Below are 21,544 nucleotides of genomic sequence, written 5' to 3' on the forward strand. Positions count from 1 at the left end.
CGAGACTCGTGTATGGTTTGGTTACACGAGATGCACTTCGTTCAGCCCTTCACAGGTGGCGACTCGTGCCCCACACGCCAAAAACCAGTAATTTGGGAGGAAATTTTATAGGAAATTTTGTGGAAATTTTTTGTTTTATCAAAATTATGATAATCCACTGTATTTGGGAAGTGTAGATTTGATTTTGTGCATGGATACTGGTTAATAAGAAATAGTATGATTTTTATATTTTATTTTATTTTGCATGAAAAAACGCATTTCGGCGAATTGATTTTACATGTTTTTTTGAGGTAACATTGTGCAAAAATGATAATTACAAAATTTTATATTTACATTGTAGCTTGATGATAATATTAATTTGGAAATGTCGATTAATGCTTTTGTTGATACGTTTCGACAGAAATTCAGCGTGCAATATTTGCATGGACTTTAATTTTAAATGATTTCGGCAAAGTAATTTTATCATGGGCAAAAATGTGAAGAATCATTTTGTTGGTGTATGAAAAAGTCGTTAGTGAAAAAGTATTTTTGGGTTGGGTTTGACCCCAAATACTGCGTAGATGCGATTATTATCTAAATTACGTTGACCATTCAATGATAAATAATGTACTTGACCACACCTCTCTTTCTGTTTTTAACTCTTTATCATTTATTTACTCTTATCTTATCTCTCCACTTGATTTACTATATCGAAAATATAGAAAAGTACAAAACAAATACGAAAAAGTGGAAACTTTCGCTAAAACTTTAATGTTAAATATTATTACTTAAAAATGTTTTATGACAAAATATATAAGAAATCGTAATATTTAAACACAGAGTTAAGGGAAGAAATCTTTAAATATTCGATCAATTTGATTAACGAGATGTGAATTGATGGATTCATGAGATTGAGACGAGTATTATTCCAAGGGATTTTAACTAGTAATTAATTCATTACTAATTGTCAGTGTATATAATTAAGTAAATGAAGGATTCTTGTATTTGATCACATTTTTGTTGGGTAAATAATTAATTAATTAATATTACGATGATGAGTGGTTATCTGAGACGACGAAGTTCAGGTAATTTGAAGATACTTGCGCCACAACATTGGCGCAAGTTACTAATAATACAACGAGTCAAGTATAAACGCACCTTTTGTATAAAATATTACATTTATAACGGAGAGAAAAAGTTATAAAAAAATATTTAAAGGATGATGAGAAACATTTCAGTTTATAAAAAAAACGATATAAATTATGTAACAAATTTCCTCTCTCTCTCGAAGTAAATAGCACCCAAAAATTTCAAATTGTAAAAATTCCTAACTAAAATCTTACTCTATACAATTTTTCGAACTCCATTTCGTTGCATTACATAAAAAATCTCGATTTTCCATCAATTGGCACACTAAAAATATGTAAATCTCTGCTGGACTTTATCCCACCTCTGCCCAATGTCAGGTCGTCGCGGGGAGGACGCTGCCACCACCACCGGCGACAATAATCCCTCCTCCACCCCCTTTATTTAGGCCACTTTTGCTCTTGTTTAAATTCCCGTGTCCCCCGTGATGTCCTCCGGCCGCTTTGGCAGCGTGGGTTTGATGGTGTTTTGCTAAATGGGCTTTTTGGCGGAAGGCTTTTCCACACAGGGCGCAGGCGAAGGGCTTCTCGCCAGTGTGGGTGCGGACCTAAATTAGATTAACGAATATTAATTAATTGAAGAAAAATTAATGAAAAATGACGGAAATATAAATGTAATGTCCTCACGTGAACGTTGACCGAATACTTATCCTTGAAACCCTTCGAGCAGATTGTGCAATAATGAAGTGACCTTTCCTTCCTTGCAGCAGCCGCCGCCGCCGCTACGCCACCACCACCACTCGTCGACTCGGAGGAGTGAGACGACTGCGACGATGAGGAATGGTTCGATCCTTCCTTTAGCAGCGAAGTGATCGTGGGCGTCGTTGTCGTCGTCGTGGAGGAAATAATTTGCTGCTTATTACTCGTCGATGTTGGCGTCGTGGACGAACTCGTCACCATTTTTGCCGCTTTCTTGACACGTTTCCGACCTGTCACTAATTAAATCAAAATCAAAAACTGCCCATAATTTGACTCCGTCTCATCCAAACCCACCTTTCGGCGTCCCATCCGCATTCGTCATTGTATAAGTCCACTTCGCACTGAGAGATTGATTGCTATGCGTCGTTGTAGAGATCGTAAGGGTTGACGTGGAGGAAGGCACTGCTCCCCCGACGGCGATTACTCCTCCCCCCGCACCCGTCAAGGTCAACGTCGACAGTGACCCGACATCGTGATGTCTACTCTTTGACAATTCTTCGACATGTGTCGGAATCACGATTTCCGGTTCGACGAGCAGTTCATAGTACACGTTCCTCCCACTGTTCTCTTCACAATGGGGGGACGAGGAGGAGGACGAGGACGTGGGGAGGGCCGTGTTCGAGACGAGGGTTACATCACTAAGAATAGGGTACGTTGAGAGGAGGACTTTTCTGTTGTGCGGGGTCAGCGCGTTGCGGAGGAGGATGGAATCGCTGGTGGAGTGGGTCTGGTCAATCTGATCGAGCTGTCCTTGGTCCTGCGACGACGGCCAGCAGATGAGGTGGTGGTGATTGTGACTATTTATTTCCCCTGGCGAGAGGGGGCCTTGGCTGGAGGGGTGGTGACTCGTGGCGAAAGGGTCGTCCGACGAGGAGGTGCATGGCTCCCAGTCCACCTTGTTCGAGTCAGTGTCAAAGGGGAGGAAGAGCGGGTCGGCGAGGAGGTTGGTGAGAGGGGTGACCTCTTCGGAGGACGACCAGGTGGACGAGTCCCACCCGAGGAGCTCGACCGGAGCGGCGGACTGGGCGGAGGAGGGGGCAAGGGGGAGGAGAAGGTCGTCGTGTTGCGAGTGCGCGTGGTGGTGAAGGGATGTCGTGGAAGAGGAATTATTATTATTCAGGTCGATTATGAGGAGGGAGGAGGCGTCGTGTTTCGACATGGATTTCGACGAGATGAGCAGCTGCTCCATCGGTGTGGGGCGGTCGCTCTCCTAAAAAAATCAATAAGTCTTCCTTAGTAATTAATCAATACGTAATTAAGTATGTATGCTAATTATCTATTACCAACTTTTCATACCAATACTAAACTAAATATAACAAAAACTATTCTCTCTGCATGCAATCTCATATCTCGTCACACGTGGATAAGCTGTAAAAGCCGGTGAAAAAAAATCATCATCTTATCAACACGTACACATTTTGTCATCGGTATGAATGATTATTCTCCATCAATTCGATTCTCATCTATATCCAGCCATTCCGTGTTGCATTTTATGCAAATATTTATCCGCAAACAAAGCCTGCTTGAAATTTGCTGAATTCGACCACAACAATTTTTTTTGTCTATATGCAAGTTGTATAATTATGCAGATCTACTCCACCACCACCACCACCACGGTAAAGATGCATACCAAGATATGTTCATAATCTCTTCTACCTCGTCTTCATATTGCTGTGGTCCTCGTCGTCGTAATATTCGCAAAAAACTTTCTCTTTTTCATCGTGACAAGGAAATGGCATCTCCATTTGCGTTACTTACTTACGCCGTTACACGAACGAGTGTGTCTCTAGCTATGACTATGACTGCCTATTCGTCCATCCATTAACTAACTAATTTGAGACCATAAGATAGCCGAGACATGAGAAGATTGGTTACTTATTTAGCTCTCTTGCTTGGTATGTATGTGGTCATGTCATGATGCAGCGAATTGTGCGGAGATTTCTATTTGAGGATTTGCAAGTCAACAATAATGTAAAAATTATATGGACGTACATACTTCGTCGCCTGCTGTCCGCGGGGACATCATGGCTTTCATTCTTTGCACAGAATTACGAATTATTTATGGATGGACGCAGCACATATTTTTGAAGATGAGCCAAATTATACGTACCTGTGAGACTGACAATGACTCAAAACGCACAAATTATTTAAATCAAGTGCAACCAACAAATAAAACACTTTCTTTCTCGTGTAAATCTATAATGTAAAGTGATCCTGACCTGACCTAGACAATAATGAGATGGGAAAATAGAAATATTTTTTTAAAGCTCGTGAATTTAGCGAAATGTTGTGAATTTTAGAAATTTTGGGATCAATTCACTACTAAAAACATGTGAGATTTACTTGCACTAATTTCTACATTGACATTTCTGACCCCGAGATGAACTAGTAAAAAAAAACAATGAAAGTTTAGATTGCCACATGTCACAAGTTTACGATTGTGCAAAAAAAGAAGAACTTGTGCACTCGTAAAGTTATTTAGTTACGAAAAATTATGATAATAATAAAACCTTCTTCCGTACATGTAAGTAAGTAAAGCATGCTTTTGTAAATATATCCCCCAGGCCTGAGAGGGGAGTAAATTAGCACTTTACTTTGTGGTGGTGGTGGTGGCCATATGCATATTGCCACAGAAAATCGTGAGGAGATGACTGCGAGGTGTCATCTTTGACCTGGAGGCGGATTACAACAATGCTACACAAACAATCGGAGATCATATCGCGCATCGTATCATCTCATTTTAACGAACCATTCGAATCAAAAACTGTTCCCAATTTGGTTTAACATGTTCAAGATTTCATAAAAAAAGAGGAAATCAAAATTTAGCACCGGTATTTACGACTAGAAATTCACGCCATCAATTCCAACATTTAATCCTCCTATCGTTATTAATTCCGTTTTTTTTCATCTGACAAGAATCAAATATATCAAAATTTCATAAAACACAGCAAACACAAAATTTATTCCAGAATTTTGTTCCTAATAAATAAAAATTCATTCTCATCCATCCACCGTCCCTATTTTTGTCTCATCCAATATATCAAAATTCCATAAAAAAAAACACCAAAAACAAAATTTATTCCGGAATTTTGTTCCTAAAAAATGCATTCTTAACCTCCCGTCGTTAGTAATTCATTCCCTAATTTTTTTCATCTGAGGATTAAATATGCTGCTCTGGCCTGGCCCGAATCTACGAAAGAATGCAGAATACCGCACTTGATCCACCACCACCAGCACCACAAATGACGACGATGTCGACGACCATGATGCTGAATCAATCCGACGCTACACTGCTCGACGTAAGTGGGCCATCTTTTGTGCCCATCACACGAAATAATACAAGTCGGCCAAGCAAGTCGTGAGCTGCTGCTGCCAATCGAAACACACAATCCAATCCAATCCATCCATCCACCAAATTTAGCAACAATGCAATGCAAAATACATCGTCCAAGGATACATGCATAGAGCCAAGCGCCACATACATACATTCGTATAACGCGTCCCTTTTATGATCACTGTTACTTACTTATTTATTTACTAAGGAAGAAACTAAGTCATCATTTAATTTTGTTACTTGGGTTTGGATTCGATTGGATTTTGAATGAATGTCATTTCAAAAGAGAGAGAGAGGTCCCCTTTTTATGGGGACTTGTTGTATGTATGTAAGATGATTAATTAAGACTAGTTGATTGCTAGTTAGTTCGTTAATTTGTACGTACTTTGTTATTGTAGAAGGAGTGACTTACGGGGAGAAAATGGGAGAAGGAGGGAAGGTGACCGGCCGGCATTTTGACGACAAAGTAGAATCACTTGATGATAATGGCGACCAAGTCCGGTCCTCCTCCTCTTTTTCAGTAATTAATCCACGCCAGGTCGTGATAATGATGCCGGCTTTATTTAGCTAATTGTAGTTAAGATGAATACATCGGCCTAGTCTGGTTTCGGTCAGGAAATAAATCTGCAAAAACAAAAATCAAAATCATAAAATTAATGCCAGAGAAAGAACATGCCCACATAATTTGTCCGACACGATAAAAATCACTCATTCCGTGACACATAATTAATTATAAGTAAATAACTGACCCTACCATAAAATAAGCTGAATTAAATTATTACGACATAAAGAAATGCACCCAATTCCTCCTCCTCCCCCTTAAAAAAATTGCATTAGCTGTAGTCTATCCAAACCAACGATTAATATTCTATCGACAATAATAATAATGCACTCGCAAAAAAATACGAATTGCAATGTCAATTTAATCGAATGCAACAGCAGAGTAAACAAATAATGCAATTCTATTCTGCCAATCCAAAACCAAACCCACCTGTATCGAATAGTTTAGTATCGATGGCCATGCAGCCAGACAGATATAGATCAGCACGTACTAAATTTATATAACATATAATTTAATGCTATACAAGATCCCAAAATGACACTTGTTGGTTGCCAGTCTAGTGGTGCTACATTTGATGTCATTTTATCTGCAGATATTATGCACAACCTAACCTGCTCATATTATTATTGCCACTTTTTTACACCAACCACGATAGGACGACGGCGTGGGAATCATCATTACGCAAGAGTGACCTCTTTATGTGGTGCTCAGTTTTGTGTTTGCCCTACACGATGAGCACACCACACGTGCCTTTCGTCACCGTACATATGACGATGCCATTGTTATTATTGACATCGACAACAATATGTTGCACTCACTGAGCTGGTCCCGAGGGAACTAAATACAATAAAATATGGTGTCATTTCAGTACATGTTTGTACTAATTGATGTCCTATTGTCTTCCCTGCACCATTTTTTAGCTTGTTGAGCGATAAATTTACCAACTAAGTAGCACCACAACAAACTAATTATTGCAGTTACACTAATTACTTATTTACTTACTAGTAAATGAACAATGAACCTGAACCTGAACAAAAAAGGCAAGAAAATTCCACGGGGGAATGGGGACGATTTTTGTCACACACGAGTACGACACAAACCATGAATGAATAATAAAGCACGAAGATACGAATCTTAAATTCTTAATTTAATCGTATATATTAATGAAATTTAATTCTTCAATTAAAATCTGAATCTACATACGTAATTTTACCAAATTTCTACATTTGCACGAAAACCAGTTGCAAAATTAAATATCGATGTACCTCAAAATATAAAACAAGATGTCATATTAAAAATAATATTGCCCACTTTTTAACGACTTTAATTTCCAAAAACAGGAGAAGAAGATGAGCAAATAATAAATTTGTAAAAGTCTCGTCTTGTCGTGTCACATTATAAAACAAAACAAAATTCATTCCATTTCATCCTCCTGATTATTACAGGTACAAACATACAAGTTTGACGAGCACGTTATCGTTGTGTGTGCATCTGCATCTGCAAAACTACATCCTCCTCCCATTTAAAATAAAGACATGGTTATTGCGTGCCTGCATTTAAAAATGTTTGAAAAACTTGGTGCATAAGATGAGAAAGAAAGTGAGAGTGAGTTAGTGAGACGACGGTGGTGGTGGTGGAGGATTGGATCTCTGCAAAAGTGACGCTAATTTATGACCACTCGCATCTATCTCTACCGGTGTCCGAAAGCAGATATCAATTTTTTGCTATAATTGGGAGCAGGCATGTTCATATTTGTAAATGCGATGCAACTCGCCTGCATGCAGCTAACTAGATGCATACTTAATTAATTTAACGAACAAACAAACTAGTCGTTTTTAGTCAAATGTTACACACACGAAATGTCAGAATGGAAGAAGATTTGTCTTTCTTTAAATAAATTCTGGTTATTTTTGACCTTTTATTTTTCTTATGACTTGTCGAGGATCAAAATTCTGGTTATTTTTACAACTTTTCTTATTAAAATAATTTGCCCAAGATCAAAATTCTGGTTATTTTTGCAACTTTTCTTACTAAGGTGACTTGTCATGGGTCAAGTTATTTTCGAAAAAGGAGAGCCTCTTAGGTCGTGAATAAGATGTAAAATATTATTATTAGATATTTTTATTAATAAGGTTTGTCTTCTTAATTTTTGGTTTTGTCATTTGTATTTATTTTTCTGTCCCACTAAATAAATTTGTGATTGAACTGGTAGGAGTTTAAGTAGTAAAACTGAATGAAATGAGATCCCGACCTGCAGTGCATGATTCGGTTCTGATAAATTATGGAAATTAGATTTTTACTTGTTTCCTTTTTGTGGTGAGAGAAATTTCATGAGGAATTGAAAGAGATGGAGAATATTTATAATTATAAGAAGAACAATGGCGAATTCATGAGCGATCTTCTCCGAATTTAGTTATTCTGATTGAACAGAATTTTATAAAGTGTCGTTGAAACTCAACAAATAATTATGGACGCGTTTTTATTTATACGTTTACAACTATTTAATTGCCCAGGCTAATTAATGAAGTGACAAACTATTTAAATTTGGATGAGCATGTTTATTTGCATCTTGTATAAGTAGGTAAAAATGTGAAAATATTTGGGAAAATGAGACCGATGTGAAGTTAATTTAGATTAAAAGAAAGGCAAGCAGAAAAATGGTAATAAAAAAGTTGCGAAAAATGGACTTTTGTTGGAATGCAGTTTTTTTAGTTGACTTTTTATTTTTAGGGTGAAAAAGTCGGTTGAGAGAAGAATGTCGTTACGATTAGCGTAGGACGGCTATTTAGTTATTTTCAAGTTTTGTATGTAAAACTTTGCCGAAAAAGTTGCAAAAAATATTCTTCAGCATTTTTCATAGGTTTTCATAAAAATATTTTGTAAATATTTATTTCTGCGACCACTGAACAATATGTACTTATCTTTTAATACATAAATTTTATCAATATTTCGATGATTTTGAACCTGCATGAGAATTTGACCATAAAGAATGTAGATAAAATTTCAAATGTTTCAATATTTCTAGGTTTCCCGAATGTCTATATTTTTCTCACATTGCCTACAATTATATACTTTCAGCTATTATCATAGACTTAACAAAATTTGTAAATTTCAGTTGTTTCTTCACGTCGTCAATATGCTACGATTTTAGTTCAAACAAATTTTTTACTGCAAAATTTTGACTTCACAAAAACAAAATGTTGAATTTAAAAATTAATTTTGGCAAAAAATGTCTGAAATTCATAGTTTTACTCTTTCGTCGCAAAATACTCTGCAATTTTTCAAAAATACATAGCCGTCCTATAGCGTTGACTAATAAAGAAGAGGAAAAACTTGTCACACGTAAATATTTACAAGAATGAACAGAGCAATAAAGTAAACTAGAAGAATTCGCCTTCTTCCCCCTTTAAAAACTGTAGCAATAAAAATTTTATCATGAATTCTGCTTCACTATAATTTTTGGCAGTAATTCAGCAGAAGAATGTAGAGAATTCAATCCACGCATACATGATGAGCCGGTCATCATTGCATACATAGTGACCCAATCAGTCAGTCGGTAATGGTATACTTAAAATAAGTGACCATGTGCTAGGTACATGTCAGGCTAGACCACCACGTCGTGACGTTCTCCCCTCCCCCCCAAAAAAGACAACAAAAACAAGTATATTTAAGTATCTATAACCGGCGAAACATTATCTCATTCTCGACACAATATTTATTTAGTCGAGAGTGAAATCACCACACCAGCACCATTTTGTTTTCATTGGTAAAAAGAAGAACCCCACCCACACGAATAAAATATTTTCTTGCCGGCTTGTGATCACTAACCGTTCATAAATTATGTTATGCAAAAATGTCGATTTTTTCAGACCCTCCATGTGTTACACACTCTTTTAACATGTGGCGCAAATCGGCCTGTCACGCACCACTTTAACCCTCCACTCGAACCCCGCAACCGAGACATGCATAATTAATGGACATCCCCATATTGATGAAATGATGAAAGAGTAAGAGAACCGATACAAACAATTTGCATACGCCAAACTTGGCCAAGTCCATTCCAGGAGGAAGCGTGGAACAAAAAACGGCATATGATCAACAACAATGTGTGACGTGGAGTAGAAGGAATGGGTTTGGTTGGATTTAAAACGAGGGATATTCAGCAGATTAAAAAACAAAAATTTCTAAACTTACCGATTTTAGTAAAATGTAAAATTTCCTTCTAAGATTTCAAAACTTTTCGAAATCCAGACAATGAGCGATGTTTTAACAATCCATGCACTTTTTAACTCATGTCACAATTTGTCTAAAACTCTCTAGACTACGCACAATTCCATAATTCTACACTCGTTGATACGACCTTATCGTCGGGGTCACTTTATGTATGCATAAGTGCAACGCCCAACCCCACAAGTGTAAGTAAGTGGTTGGTTCCTGATGATTGATCGATGACACTTTTGCTCCTTGTTGCTGACTTGATAAATAAATGCACTCAGGTTTTCGTCCTTAATTCAGTCTCGACATGTGACACCAAACCTAGATTGAAAAAAATACAAAGAATATGTACAATCCAAATTACAAAACCATGAAGAAACTAAAAAGAAAATCTACCAACCTTTCCAACTTTACCAGCTTTTATTCATTATTATGCATGCATTTAAAACTCAGCCTACTAAATTGTGTATTCATTCACATTCACAGCACAACAAGTACTAAACCACACTTGACCGACTGGATTGGATTCGGTATTAAGAAATCTAAATTCTTCGCATGGATTGTACATGGATTCTTATTTTCATGGAAGGAATAGAATCGCTTTAGCAGCACGACATTGACAAACAAACCTCTGTGTACGAACAAAAAAGTGGTCTCATTTTTAGTTTCTGGATGGAAAATGCATTTTTAGTCTAACTTCACCAAAAATCCAGCAAATTGTCTACATTACGATACAAAAAAGTCGCCCGGCCGAAAAATTAAAGGTCAAAGGATTTTTCAAGGGTGACGCTTACATTTAAGATTGGCCAAAATTTTACCGAAAAATTCTAGTGAGTACTGTAGCAGCAGGTTGCCTTGTTGAGTATTAAAAGGACCCCGTCCAAAAATACGCACCATTATTTTTCCTTGCGGACCCTTCTGAATATTATCCTTCTTATCAGATAAATATGTATGCACACACATACGTATTTACATGCGTCCTACCTCGTCTCGTTTTAAGTAACAGGATTATCCGAGGAATGCAGCCAAGTAAGTATTTACATATTGTGCACCTTCAACCCGTCCTATTTTTAGCCACAAGTCCCGTAGCGAACCCTTCATGGAATTAAAAAAGTGACCATATTGTCAAGAAATCCTACACAAGCGACGTATGCACTTGTTGACGAGGAAATTGGACCAATTTCTCTTCTGGTCACTCACTCACTGTAAATACGTATCACTGCGTATACCAAATCTGGGCGTCTCAAGATTTGTGATGCTGCTGCTGCTGCCCAACTTTTGCATAGATTACTACTCTGTCCATACCTCATTTCGTGGGTGTGGTTATCTCGTCCACCTCGTCGTCATCGCCGTCGCCAGCGTGTCGTTGTCGCCGTCGTCGACGTCGTCACCTCCGCGTGGTGGTGATCTTGCTAGCTTGCTTGGTTATTATTATTATTATTGAGAGGCTGTCGCTTGACTATAGCAGCAGCAGAGCGACGGGGCGAGACTGGTTGGGGCTGCTTGTTTAGTTTTTTGAAACTGAGGAGGAAGGATTCTATGCATTTGGTGGCAGTGGTGGCTGGTTGGTAGTTGCCGCAGGGCTGCACTTTTGTATTGTTGTGTCGATCTCCTCTCCACCCAGAGACCCACTTTTCTACGAGCCGGTTCATTACACTCAGCAGCTACATGCAGCGTCGTCGTCGTCGTCGTCCTATAGATGCAGATGGATGGATGGCTAGAATAATATGCACAAATATACGCTGTGTCATCTCATCAACATCAACATCTGTAAAGCAAAGCAAAGTTGTAACAGAATCAAATCCAAGAAAATCCAATCCAATGTTTGGGACTTGCTAATAAAGAATGAATATGAAAATCACAGCGTGATCCTACTAGCTGAGGATGAGTGAGTACATGCTGCTGCTGCGTCGGTGGTGGTGGCGTCGTGGCGTGGCGTGGCTTGGCGTTGGTTGCACAATTTAGAAGAATTCTTTCAAATTAATAATATTCGAATATTTTCGTGGCTAATTGTGCTGGTCCTCTGGTGGATCACAGTCCAATCCTGCTCGATACCATTAATTGCGTGGAGTGGAGTCAAAGATTGTGGGACGTTGGGTGGCAGCAGTGGCAGAAGCAATTCCTATTTTGGTCACGACAAATAAATGATGTGTTAATCTGCAAAATGAAAATTTTGTAAGAATTAAAATTATTTTGAGCCAAATTTAATTCGAAAATTATAGGTCGATATTTTTTAGCATGCAAAATGAAATTTGTGAAAACCGTGAATTTGAGTCGAGTTCAATTTGAAACTTATTGCAATTTTGATCTCTTTTTTATATTTCATGGATCAGTTTATTTTCCGAAATGTAAGGATAAAATCGTTAAAATTAATTATACCTACAATTAGTAGTCGATTTATAAAGCGGTGCGTAAAATTAACTAACAATATATTTATGTAAATAGTCAAAACTTTAACGTGACCAGCCTTTTAAGAAGTTCCTGGCGGAAGTGGTGGAACGTAGGGGTGCTGACCTCCTCCTCCTCGCTGCTGTTGAGCGGGGAGAGGTGACTGCCTCCGCCATGGGACGCTGGGCGGGTTGAAATGTTGGTACGGATTAGCATTATTAAAGCGTGGTGGTGGTGGAGGGGGAGGAGCGCCGTGTAGAGCGGCTGGGTGGGTGTGCCACGAATAATCGGGCTGACGAGGGAAATAAGCATGTTGTGGAGGTCGGTAGTAATTGGAGGCTGTCAGATTAGCCAAATATTGCTCGTACTCGAACGCATGTCTGGGGGGTTGAGGTCCACCGTAAGAATTTGGGAAGTTGTTTCGATACTGGGCGGGGCGCTGGTGATGAGGAGGGCGTGGGTTGTAGTGGGGTCTACCGGGTTGGCGCAGGGGTGGTGGTGCCGGTGCGGATCCATTGGACGGATTTTGATTAATTCCGCCAGCACGAACTGGACAGAAAATGAAGACATGTAAATAAATTCGATACAAATTTGGATATGAATTTTACTTCAAGCGCACCTCTAACTTTCCTTTTCTTCCCTTTCTTCTTGACTTCGCGTTCTTTCTCATCATCGGAAAACTCCTGCACTTCGGGGGGAGGTTCGATGTCATCTTTCCATGAGGCGTCCGTCCCTCGCAATTTTTCAAGCTGGGCGAGCAGCACGAAACCTGGAATGGAAATTCATACTGATTCACGATCGATTTTTTCATGTAATCTGGACATGGACAAACTCTGAATTTTTCACATCTTGTTTTAAACTTCGATGAAACTGACACAACTTGCGAAGTGCCATCAGACCAATATGCAAAAAACATGAAATATAACAATAATTTTACAAATTTTGCATCACTTACTTGCATGTTGTGTCGTGGGAGCGCAGTAGACGAGACTCCCCACAGTTACCCCGTTCGCCTCAATGTGCAGCATAGAGTTGAATCGGACGCAATACCAGGGCTGCTTTACAGGCCCCATCACATCAAAAACACGACCCAAGGCACGGTCACCTTGATCCAGAAAGAGGACAGAATCCAAATCTAAGGCCGGCGTTGACGGAAACGCTTCAACGATCACTGGAAGTATATTCAAAAATAAAATTGAATTTTAAAACTGGATAAAATTAGGATTCATACACATATTACAAAATACAGTTGAATTTCAAAATTGGCAAAATAACTAAAGTTTTGACTGACCGAGCGGATCGACAACGCTTTTAATAACTCCGATCGGTTTAGCTTTGTCATGTGGGACGGAAATTGTGAGGTCTTGGATGGGCGGAAGGTCATCAAAGTTCATCTCCCCTTTGACCCGAGGCGGCTGCTTTTTGGCTTTGGATTTCGCATTGGATGACGATAAGTCATACTCCTCATCGGAAGAACTGGAATAAAGTTAATATTCAAATAAGATTAAAAGTTAGGTTACGCGATAATATAAATTTTGTACTAACGATAAGTCAGCATCGTCACTATTTCCGGTTTGTTTCTTATCAGATTTCTTCCCCTTGTCGGTATCGTCATCCGAGTCGAGAGCACTGTCGGGTTCGGAGTCCTCCGTCTCAACGTCATCTGTGACCTCCTTGTTCCGAAATGTGGTAAAGGGGGATGATGCAGGAGGCATAATTGCAGCGATGGAAGTGTCGCTAGTCCCATTTTTTTCGTCCCCTGTATAAAACGATGATTAATTAATGATCAACTTGTATTAACTGAATTTAATCTTGAATTCAAATTTAACTGACCTTCCTTCTTTACTATTGCGAGTAGTGGAGGGACTGCAACACTATCTTCTTCCATTTCGTCTGCTTAATATAAATTACCAATTAATTCATTCATAATTCCAAGAAATAAGAATTAAATTGTTTAATTTGACGTGCCCTTAATTTAATTAAGACCTAAAACTGACCTTCTTTTTTTACAATGGCGAGTGCCGTTTCAATTTCATTCTTATCTTGCTCCATCGTAGAAATTTCGACCTTTTTCACGATACTCTTATCATCTTCTGCCACAACCGCTTCCATCTTCACCTTCTTATCTACCTCCATGTTCTCCCCGGTCGTCGTCGTCGCTATCACCATCACAATGTCCTTCTTGTCCTGTTCTTTTTCTTCCTCCCCTTCGTCGTCATCGTCGCCATAATCCGCTGCGAGGGCGGACAGCGCACCCAGGCGAGAACTTAACGCCATCCCGTCAAAATATGAGTGGTTATCCAAGCTCCTTGTGGTAAGATTATCGAAATTACGTAAAGTTAAGTAGAACAATTAAATCTTACTTTTAAATTATTTGTTATTTTATTTTGAGGCACAGTACAGCAGAGTACAGCGTACAGTTTACGTGAGATTGAGCACGTGCAGTGTCGCGCTCATGGTTGATCCTGTCCATCCATCGAGAAAAGGAAAAAATGAGCCAGCCAAAAAACGGAAGCCAACAAACATTTTAATTTGTCGTCGCTTGAAAAGTTAATTAATTGTTATAAATTAGCAAAGGGAACTCTACCTTGATAAGCCAAAAGTGATAAGGATACACAAGTTCTAGGTTTACAACTGTATGTAGTTAGTTTGATAGAAGAAATAATTAGTGTTAATTAGATGTTGCTATTTCCTTTGTTCTTCGTTAATTTTCATTTTTGTTTCGCGAGTAATTTACAATTTGAAAGCAAGTTTCGTAAATGAATATCTCAACGCTGGAGGGAAGAACAACCAAGAAGAATCAGCCACCTCCACACCCAAAATTTTCTGGTGGACGTGGCGGTTATTATTTCGCAGACATTAACGACATGAACTACAATCATGGTAAGTTACTAATTAATATTGCACTTGATTGATTGATAGTCATTTATTCACATGTTATTCCTTGATCAGTATAATTTAACGACTGGTTTACATTAAGTAACACTTACTTAATTGAGCCCCCCAATTTTACATTACTATTAGACTAATAGTAATGTATATATAACTAATAGTATTAGTTATAAACAGTAGGACTAAACTAATTACGTTATATAATAATTTACGAATCGTCCCTTATTTGAAATTACCTTGTACATTTCTAGCTAATTAAGTTTTGTGCATAGGTTACTCCGGCGGCCCCCCACCTGGCTACGGTCCCCCACAGGAAGGTCCCTACTACGGCGGCCCTCCTCCCCCCGACCAAAACTACTATGATCCTAACTACGACCCCAATTACGCCCAACCAGGTCCGCATCCACCACCACCAGTTAATCATACGCAATACTATCCAGGCGCCGGCTACCCACACGCTCACCAACACACGAACCCACCCCCTTTCCCTCCACCACAACAACAACCACCGTCCGGGTATTACGAAGATCCACAACAGCACCCGCAGCCCCAATTTGCTCGGAGAGAAACGGCACCACACCAACAGCAGCATCAGGAGGACACGAGAATCTTAAGAAATCCACATCCCCACATTCCACTCGGGTCGACAAGGGAAGAAACCTACGATCCCAGCTTGCCCACTTACAATGCTACGCCAATCTACAATCAGCCCCAGCTCACAGGACCACCACAAGTAAATAGATTAACTAATTAACTTCCTCGTCGTCACTTCCCTTCATTCAATAACTAACTAACTTGTTCCTCTAGAAAACCCCCATCGTAGCCCCCACTCTCAGCTCAATCTTTGAAATAGCGGCGGAACGTGTCTCTAAAAAAATCTCGGAACAGCATCAACGCCCAGAACCTGCTGCTGGAGGAGGACAACATGTCGATCCTCGCATACGACAAAGACAATCGGAAGCGCCACCACCACCCACGATGAACGAGGGAGGCGGCCACTACACAATTCAACAACGTGGCGCGGGACAAGAATGTCAGACTGAAATTATTACCGGGGTGGTGACCCAAATGCAGGAAATGTTTGGTATGGTTAGCTCGGAAATATTCTTTCAGACGAGGTAAGCAGACTTATTATATAGTGGTGAATGAAAATCTGGGATGAGTTTATCTTTGTTAAATTAATTACTACCGTGTCAAAAAATCGTCCATCATTCATTTAATTCATTCAGCACGGTGGTTGGAGCGCTACCGGCTGTGGGGGACAAAGTGGTCGTCGAGGCAGAACGAGTGTCCGGAATGCCCTTCAAGTTTAATGGAAAAAGAGTGCAGATTCTCTCGAAGGACTTGACCTCAGAGGCTCCCACTTCGACAGGGACTGACAATTTAGACTTTGAGCGGAGACAGCGCCCTTCGAGAATGTCGATGGACTTCGGCCCCCTTCCGGAGCTGCCCAACTCGTTAAATCTCACTAGTCCGAAAGGGGAACCAGCACCGCCGTTAAAATCCATTCTGAAGCGAAACCCACCTCCACCACCCATGTTGTCGGACCGTGCCCAGGGAAAAGTCGTGTACCGACCGGAAAGCCCGATTGTGGAAGAACAGAAATTTGACCGTAACCGTGACCGTCGTGACCTTGAGCCGCGTAATAGTGCAGGGAAACCTGGCCCTCATCCCCTCTTCTCGCTCGACTTGAGGAACGACTTCCCCATAATCAAGCCCCCCATTCAACCCCTCCTCTCCATTCAAGATCTCTACCCAGAGTTGCTATATGTTAAGAATAACCCGACCAACGGGGAATCTGACGCTCCACCGACTCTTGTGAGACGTAGGTCGAGGACAAGATCAAGATCAAAAGAAAGAAATGCGAGACCTTCGAATAGGAGGTCAAGAACTAAAACTCCACCGAGACGGAGGAAATCAAGGTCAAAGAGTCCAGAGGGGCGAAAAAGGTCACATTCCCCTTCGAGTCGAAAAAGGGTGAAATCTCCGAACAGAAAAAGGTCAGTTTCACCCCCAAGTCGAAAAAGGTCACCTTCTCCGCGTCGAAGAAGGTCAAACTCTCCTCGTTCATCACGAAGAAGGAGATCAAATTCTCCAGTTCGAATTCGAAGGTCAAAATCTCGGAGTCCAGGTCGCACTCGGAGGTCAAAATCTCGCAGTCCAGGTCGCACTCGGAGGTCAAAATCTCACAGTCCAGGTCGCACTCGGAGGTCAAAATCTCGCAGTCCAGGTCGCACTCGGAGGTCAAAATCTAAGAGTCCAGTCCGTATTCGGAGGTCGAAATCGCCTATAAAACGGCCTGGAGGAGAGAAATCTTCGACGAAGACTTCGAGACGAAAAGGCCGTGACGACGAAGGTGGCGACGAAATTCAAATCATATCAGAGAAGAGGAAAGAGCGCGAGAGACTGGAGCGGGTATCCTCATCCCCTGAAGAGCAGGATCCCGACCAACCAACTAATAACCCGTTCGGGGCGAAGAGCGAAATTAAAGCTGTCGTCCAGACCTCCAGTCTTTTTCCCCGATTTCCCAGAAAAAGCAGTCCGGACGAAGACATACACCTGAAATTCTCGGCGCCAGGACCATCAGATTTTGACGAGGCGAAGAAGGCCATTCTATCAGGAAAATCGAATTCGGGGAATTCAAGTAAACCTAAGTCTGCTCCCCCGATTCCGATCAAGTTTCAGATTGGGACTCCACCAGCGCCCGTACAAGCTCCAAAAATTGTGCCAAATCCCACCTTCGGTAAGGTCATTCGGCCCTCGACAGGTACTTGGATAAAATTCAGAGCTGGGCAAAATACGTTGAAAAAAGCAACCCAATTTTTAGTAGAAATTTTGTGCACCAGTACAAATTTATGGAAATCCAGAGTCAAATTTTTAAAGTGGATGGAAAAATACCCTGCACAGTATTTGTTTCAGTTTCAATAAATAATGTTTTTTCGGCTTCCATGAAGGATGATAGCACAGAATTTGCTTTTGAATTTAATTTTGAGTAGATAATCAGTAATATTATTGGTGGAAAGGTTTTCGAGATATAAGGCTAAATGTGCAATTTTATAATTTTCCGTCGTTTCAGAATTTTAATTATAATTTAAAGCGAACTTTGCGACACTTGCAAATCGTGTTTTCTTAATTTCTTACATTAAAGTAATGCTAGCAATTCCTTATTCTGTTCGCAATACTGAATCTTATCCTATGAACCCTATTAACGAAATTTGATCACCAATTTGAGGAACTTTCGACAAAATTCTTGTATTTTTAACCCGAACCAGGGCTTATGTAAATGTCATGTCCGTCCGTCTATCTGTGTTTTTCGATAACGCTCGACCGAGTTGACCGATTGACTTGAAATTTTTACCATATGCATATTGAACAAAGTTAGGAAACGAGTTCGAAGATGAAGAAAATCGGTTCAGTGGTTGACCCGTGGGGGTCACCTAGGTGGGTGGGGTATCATGCACCAAAATTTCAAAATTATAGTAGAACGCTGAAATTTGGTACAGAGGATGTAAATTGGTCTTAATGGAAAAGTATGAATTCAAATTATGAAATTTTCTTCCGGAGGGACCCTACGGGGTGACCTCCACTGATTTTCAGAAATTGACAGAAAAACTGAAATTTGAAATGGAGATCCCTAGGCTTTCTTATAAAATATTTTGACGTTAATTATGAACAAAAGGTAATCAGAAGGGCACTTAGAGGGTGACCCACACAGTAAATATTTTTAGAATTTGGTGCTAAGTAGTACAAACGAAGAATTTACGTTAGTTAATGTAAGAATTAGTGAAAAACAGTAGCGTAGCACATAATTTTATAGAAACTAGTGACAAATATGGTTTTACAAATCAATCCTGGTTCGGTATAACAAAAGTAAGTAAAGCTGTACTGATAGGTTTTTTATGTAAATTCTCAGCGCTCTAAAAAAACTATTATTTTGCTTCAAAATATTTGTCAAGCTTTTATTTGAAATACATTTTCAAACTTCCCAATTTCCAATGTTGATAAAAGAACTATTGTATAAATGTATTTTGCCCATCTCTGCCTAAATTTACCAAATTTATCTAAATTTGTAGTATTTTAACACCCAACTTTTAAAAATACGTAGCTCCCAACAGCGGCGTCCTCCTACAAAACCCCTCCTTTTCTGCGAACCCTTCCACCGTCGTGGCGCAAGTCGAGAGAGCCGTGAAACTCGCAGCGAAAAAGAAAAAGAAGGACGAGCAAGCTCCCGCGTACGTCATCAAGAGCGATAAGCCCACCCCGACCAGCACTTTCACCTCGCGTCTGGGGGAGACCAAGGAACAAGAGCAAGCACGTCGCATCGCCGAGTTGAAGAGTTCCCTCCAGGCGAAGAAACTGGCGCAAATTCAAGCCCAGGAACAGATCCTTCTTGAACAAAAGGCCGCCTTGGAGGCGGAGATTTCCAAGAATCGCGTCACTGAAGAGATCTCCGTTCGTCGGGTGGAACTGCAAAAGAGCGTCGAAGGGAAGTTGAAGGACCTCCGGAGCGCGTGGGAGGCAGGGCAGCAGGCCAATGGGGGTGGTCCCACCGTGATGGCGACAACGAAGGAGAACGAGGAGAGAATTCGGGAGGACATGCATTACAGGAGGTTTCTAGAAGAGGAGAAGCGTCTCCAGGGTGAGTCCGGTTTTCTTGACGTGTGAACTATGACCTCAATTATTGTTCTTCCTTTAGCCGCTGGTGACACGTACGGAATAAGTGAACTGTACAAGCGGGAGGATCGTCGGCGTCGTCGCGTGGAGGAGGATCGTCTCGTCGAGCTGCGCATGGAGGAAATGCGGTTGAAAAAGGAGAAGAATTGGGAGGCGATGAAACAGTTGCGAGAATCGTTTGGGGGGACGGCAGAGCGAGAGACGGAGATCATGCGGCTCCGCGAGATGAGGAAGAAGGAGGAAATGGCGGATGAAGAGGCGGCCAGTCTGCTGGAAGAACAGGAGGTATGCATTTGTACTTAATTGCCCAACTATTGAGTAATTAATTTGAATAATTAAATACTCAGGTATTTCGTCGCGCTGTTGAACGTTCTCAACGAGGTTCTGAAGGTCCAGTCCGACGACTCGTCATGGACACGCAGATGCGTCAACTCGCTGCTGCACAGATAAGCGTAGGTGATGGAGAAGTTCGTGGAGAACGGCTGCCGTCACCACAACCTCGGAAAAGGTCGCCTTCTCCAAGAGTAGAATCGTCCCGACGTCGACGATCATCTCGATCCCGGTCAAGATCACGAACTCGCGTGTTACGAAGGTCGCGATCACGATCTCCACGATCACGGGTCAAGCGGCATAGCCGGAGCCGAAGTAGGGATCGTGGCGACAAGAAAAGTAGAACTCGACGAGACTCTCAATCTCCTTCTGGACGACGCGACCGAGAAATGCGGTCCCACCTTGACGCCGATGCGGCCCGCATGGCCCTGAAAATGGAGGAGATGCAGCGTCACGAGGAAGAATTGATGATGCGGGAGAGAGAAATTCAAGACCGAATGCAGTTCATGCAACAGCAAGAAATGCTCCAGCAGCAGATGCATCAAGAACAACAGTTTCATCATCATGGGCAGCCGCAGTACTTTGACGACCGGGGAGGAGGTCTACACCAGGAAGTCCACTATCAAGACAGCTTTCTGGAGGAAGATGACCACCGACCCGAGGCGGTCTACATGGTGAGAAGGTATTGATCTCCAATGTGCATGGATTTTCTCTGCTGGATTAATCAAATTGGATGGCGAGGTTTGATTAACATCTTTCATAAACGGATTAATTAATAATTGTTCTATTTAATTACCTTCGCAGTTATAGATGAGGAGATCGCTTTGAAATGAAAAAATAGGATTGGACTGATTGGAGAGATGCAGTCAGGACTCTTGTTGGATGACTGAATATTATGATAATTAAAAACACAGATGAATCTTTTAGTCATAATTTTGATTAACTTAATTTTGATTAACTTACTTAAAGTATAAATGTTAATTGTACCTCTTTTTATATTCTTTTGATTTGATAAAAGAATTTAAAAATAATTGTTTTCAAGTGCCATGAACGAATGCATTTAAGTTTCCCGAGGTGAAATTTTGAATGTAAACTTTATACATTGAATAGTTCCTTCTACTCATGATACCGTAGTTTTGTAGTTAATTTAAATAATTATTTTAATTAATAATTTGAAATTATATAGTTAAGTTAGTTAACTATATAATGATGAATCTTACATAATTCTTGTGTTGTACCTGGTACATAGAACTTTGTTGGAGATTTTTTTTCGTTCAATTATGTTTGAAATTGAATAAAATAAATATTACGAAATTTTGGAAAAGT

General features: G+C 40.3%; 3 protein-coding genes across 9 annotated transcripts; 1 reads left to right on the plus strand and 2 right to left on the minus strand.

Moving 5' to 3' along the window:
* Positions 1 to 625: 625 nt before the first annotated feature.
* On the minus strand, positions 626 to 11,125 carry LOC110852568 (protein glass). Of its 4 annotated transcripts, none has more exons than XM_035853410.1 (6): positions 10,335 to 11,125; positions 9,914 to 10,255; positions 5,543 to 5,781; positions 2,118 to 3,033; positions 1,752 to 2,053; positions 626 to 1,672 (listed from the first exon to the last, which is right to left on the minus strand). In XM_035853410.1, the coding sequence occupies exons 3-6, from the start codon at positions 5,609 to 5,611 to the stop codon at positions 1,442 to 1,444; spliced, it is 1,518 nt and encodes a 505-aa protein (XP_035709303.1). In that variant the 5' UTR covers positions 5,612 to 5,781; positions 9,914 to 10,255; positions 10,335 to 11,125; the 3' UTR covers positions 626 to 1,441. The 4 variants fall into 4 exon arrangements, with proteins under 4 accessions (XP_035709303.1, XP_035709301.1, XP_021956357.1 ...); XM_035853408.1 differs by having other exon boundaries at positions 1,752 to 2,059; positions 10,335 to 11,122; XM_022100665.2 differs by having other exon boundaries at positions 1,752 to 2,059; positions 5,570 to 5,781; positions 10,335 to 11,115.
* Positions 11,126 to 12,229: 1,104 nt separating this feature from the next.
* LOC110852196 (H/ACA ribonucleoprotein complex non-core subunit NAF1) lies at positions 12,230 to 14,753 on the minus strand. 2 transcript variants are annotated; one of them, XM_022100191.2, is made up of 7 exons: positions 14,320 to 14,753; positions 14,156 to 14,215; positions 13,868 to 14,081; positions 13,614 to 13,798; positions 13,278 to 13,493; positions 12,942 to 13,091; positions 12,230 to 12,871 (listed from the first exon to the last, which is right to left on the minus strand). In XM_022100191.2, the coding sequence occupies exons 1-7, from the start codon at positions 14,597 to 14,599 to the stop codon at positions 12,405 to 12,407; spliced, it is 1,572 nt and encodes a 523-aa protein (XP_021955883.1). In that variant the 5' UTR covers positions 14,600 to 14,753; the 3' UTR covers positions 12,230 to 12,404. The 2 variants fall into 2 exon arrangements, with proteins under 2 accessions (XP_021955883.1, XP_035709300.1); XM_035853407.1 differs by having other exon boundaries at positions 14,156 to 14,218.
* A 76-nt stretch (positions 14,754 to 14,829) lies between these two features.
* On the plus strand, positions 14,830 to 21,542 carry LOC110851913 (serine/arginine repetitive matrix protein 2). 3 transcript variants are annotated; one of them, XR_002548091.2, is made up of 8 exons: positions 14,830 to 15,205; positions 15,487 to 15,947; positions 16,022 to 16,332; positions 16,444 to 17,981; positions 19,320 to 19,853; positions 19,911 to 20,173; positions 20,236 to 20,959; positions 21,023 to 21,542. XR_002548091.2 is itself a non-coding variant. In XM_022099850.2 (8 exons), exons 1-8 carry the CDS (start codon positions 15,082 to 15,084, stop codon positions 21,030 to 21,032), a joined length of 3,906 nt encoding a protein of 1,301 aa, XP_021955542.1. In that variant the 5' UTR covers positions 14,830 to 15,081; the 3' UTR covers positions 21,033 to 21,542. The 3 variants fall into 3 exon arrangements, 2 of the variants coding, with proteins under 2 accessions (XP_021955542.1, XP_021955543.1); XM_022099850.2 differs by having other exon boundaries at positions 20,236 to 20,900; XM_022099851.2 differs by having other exon boundaries at positions 16,444 to 17,957; positions 20,236 to 20,900.
* The last annotated feature ends 2 nt before the right edge of the window (positions 21,543 to 21,544 follow it).

This window comes from Folsomia candida, unplaced genomic scaffold (genome assembly GCF_002217175.1).
Source record: "Folsomia candida strain VU population unplaced genomic scaffold, ASM221717v1 Fcan01_Sc007, whole genome shotgun sequence".
Classification (NCBI taxonomy): domain Eukaryota; kingdom Metazoa; phylum Arthropoda; class Collembola; order Entomobryomorpha; family Isotomidae; genus Folsomia; species Folsomia candida.